Source organism: Sinocyclocheilus grahami, unplaced genomic scaffold (genome assembly GCF_001515645.1).
Source record: "Sinocyclocheilus grahami isolate Dianchi unplaced genomic scaffold, SAMN03320097.WGS_v1.1 scaffold70.1, whole genome shotgun sequence".
In the NCBI taxonomy this organism is placed as follows: Eukaryota; Metazoa; Chordata; class Actinopteri; order Cypriniformes; family Cyprinidae; genus Sinocyclocheilus; species Sinocyclocheilus grahami.
The window spans coordinates 1,323,890-1,327,044 of NW_015505249.1; the positions used below are offsets into that span (position 1 = coordinate 1,323,890).

The following is a 3,155-nucleotide window of genomic DNA, read 5'->3' on the forward strand; positions in this document are numbered from 1 at the left end:
AACACTGTTGTTTTTTTCATGAACCTCGACCAATCCTGGACCCCAGTTTTTATTTACATTTTTTTAATTTTAGAATTATAATTATTTTTTCACTATAGGCCCAACAAAAAAAAAGACCCAATTTATACTGTGAAAAATTCATATTCTAAATATGTGTCAAATATTATTAGAAAAATAATTAGTTTATATAATGTTACATTTATTTATTTTTTACTCTCTATTATACTGTATTGTTCGATTGATTGATTGGTTTAAACTATCTTATTTTCTTGTAATATAATTCATTTATTTGAATTAAACTTATTTATTTAAAACCTAATTTTATATGATTATAATCTATTTCTAATGATTGATTATAAATATTTAAGCTATTTATTAATATTAATAAAATATATGCATTTAAAATGTATTTATTTAAACATATTTTTTACAGGATGGAAATAATGTTTTCCCCCTTACTTTAACAGTTTGGTTGTGACTCAATCTCATAATAGTAGAAGTAGTAATAGTAGTAGGCTATAGTAGTAGTAGTAGTATGAATAATAATAATATTAATAATAGTTTATTAGTGATTGTTTAGAAGTTTACCATACACTTTTAATATACTTTTCAGTCTAATAATAATAATTAATAGTAATAGTAGCAGAAGTAGGCCAGTAGGTTGTATTACAAGTATTAGTTGTATTATTAGACTGTATTACAGTTGTGATGGCAAACACTTTTAAACACATAACTGTACTTTACACTGCACTAAGTCCTGACTGCGCAAATGTTGACGCGGTTGACGCTCGTGACGCTCATATGCGCAGTGACGCATTATTGGCTCCACCCACAATGCATCGCAGACAAGGGAACCTCCGAGACAAGAGGAGCAAACGCTCTAGCGTTACTAAATTAAACTGACATTACACCGAGGAGTATCTCACTCTGAGGACACCGATCCAGCGACACCTTTTAACTCGAGATTTTCTTCAAGAAGACGAAATTCGACAGCGATCCTGAGAGGTTTGGATTATATTTCGCTGCCTCTATTACACTATAATAAGAGCAGCGGCGTCCTTACAGCATTGTTTTTTATCCAGGACGATTTTACAATCCAGTTTTTTTCGGTGATATTTTTGGCTGCCGATTTTTTGATAACTTTATTACGCAATTTGTTTATTTGGCTGATATTACAATCAGCTATACTTTCCAGCCATTGTCCTCGACGGGGAAATAGCGACGCCCTCAGGCCGCCGCTGGTACTGCGGCTGCCGGTGAGTTGTAAGTGAGACGCCGGGAGTCTGAATCATTTAACGGTGCAAAATGAGCTCAGAAGAGGCTGCAGCTCCAACCAAAACCGGCACAGACGACGATGGCATGTCCTGGTGGTACCGCTGGATCTGCAAACTGTCCGGTGTCTTGGGTGGCATATGTAAGTGTATCACACGTGATTGTGGCCATATGGCTGTTTAAAGCAGAATACCAGCATCAGCCATGTGCTGTGGTGTCCTTGTGTGATGGCATCTGAAACCTTTCCAACAACGATACTGTCTTACACCAAACACAATCACATGTCATGTGCTGCACTTCTAGTGGTTTCCCCACAGCATATCAAATTATGAAAAGATGATCTTCTTAGTGACATCGCTTCCTTAGAAGCAAAGCTGTACAATAGGGTTTCAATCTTTTAGATGTCAGGACCCCCAAATATAATCATCTTTGAGCAAGGGACCCCCTTCTAAAATTTAAAAGACAGCTTTTTATGTATAAAGATCCAAAAAAGTATTACAGATGTACTGTTAAATGCAGTATTTATATATTATCAAATTATATATTTTTATTTCAATCGATTTATTTATTTTAATCAAACTTAGTTAAAATGACATTTTGTGTTTTAATCGGACTTATTTTATTTGAATTAAAAGTTCAATTATTTTTATTTATTTTAATCAAATTATTATTTTATTTTAATCTTTTTTTAAATTATTTTAATCAAATTATACATTATTTTCATTTAAATCTATCTGTTTATTTTACTCCAACTCATTTATTTAAATCAAAATATATTAAATTTTTATTTTGATATTTATGATTTATTTTAATCAAACATATATTTATTTTGTTTAAGTTTAAACTGATTTTCTCAAAACTTTTCGACAGACCCCTCCCTGCATGATATAATATAGGTGAACCATATTATTGATTATTATCAATCACTATATCATATAGACCAGCATATGCTCATCAGTTTGGGATGAAGGCAAACCATGATGTTTTCGTCCTTCTCTGTTAATCAACGAGATCATTGCTTTGAACAAAGACGTGGCTAATCAATCACACCTTCAGCCAGTGACTCTCATAGAAAACCTGTAGAAATTCTGTCATGGAGAATCAACACCTACAAACAAGTAGTTATGGTTCCAGGGTTATACTTGGAGTACCAAATGCATTGGTATATGAAATACAGTAATCCTTCAATATTATGTATTGAAGTGCGGGAAATGAGTTTGTGATTTAAGCGCTTTTAATACATAATTTAGTAGTAAATACGCTGAGATTTGAGGTGTAAACTCACTGAGATGCTGGAGTGGGTTGTATGAGCTCTTTTTTGTAGACACTGTGATGGTAACACCATAGCAACTGCAACTTACTCTTCTCTTGCTCGTTTCTTTCTCATCTTTTTGTTCTGTCATGTCTTTTGTTAGGGATCACCATGTGTTATGAACCAATAACAAACAATATCTCTCTCTTTCTCTAGTGCAGGGGTTTTCAATCCTTTAGGTGCCGCACTCACCCAAATATGATCTTTCACAACCATCTATATAGTTTATTATTTATACTGTGAAAAATGTTTACTGTGAAAGTTTCCGTTTTTTTTTTTTACGTTCTTTTATGTATTTTACATTGTTTTTCTACTCATTATAGTACTGTTAGATTTATTATTTATTTTCATATTCATATTAATAAATAATGTTACTTTTATTATATGTTTTTACAATTACAAATAAGATTAAAATAAAGAAATAAATATTTGATATATATATACACATATACATACTGTATGACTGTATGTATGTATATATACATACATACAGTATGTATGTGTGTATATATATATATATATATATATATATATATATATATATATATATATATATATATATATATATATA

The 3,155-nt window shown here is 31.2% G+C and overlaps 1 protein-coding gene across 2 annotated transcripts in view; it reads left to right on the forward strand.

Annotated features, from left to right (window-relative positions):
* The first annotated feature begins 758 nt into the window (after nucleotides 1–758).
* cacfd1 (calcium channel flower domain containing 1) overlaps nucleotides 759–3,155 on the forward strand; it is a 6,128-nt gene continuing 3,731 nt past the window's right edge. Inside the window, exons 1-2 of one of the 2 annotated variants that reach the window (XM_016272407.1) lie at nucleotides 759–1,005; nucleotides 1,183–1,414. In XM_016272407.1, the coding sequence (XP_016127893.1) occupies nucleotides 1,306–1,414 (109 nt within the window). In that variant the 5' untranslated portion in view covers nucleotides 759–1,005; nucleotides 1,183–1,305. The remainder of the gene's footprint in view (nucleotides 1,006–1,182; nucleotides 1,415–3,155) is intronic. The other variant, XM_016272406.1, reaches the window with a different exon arrangement.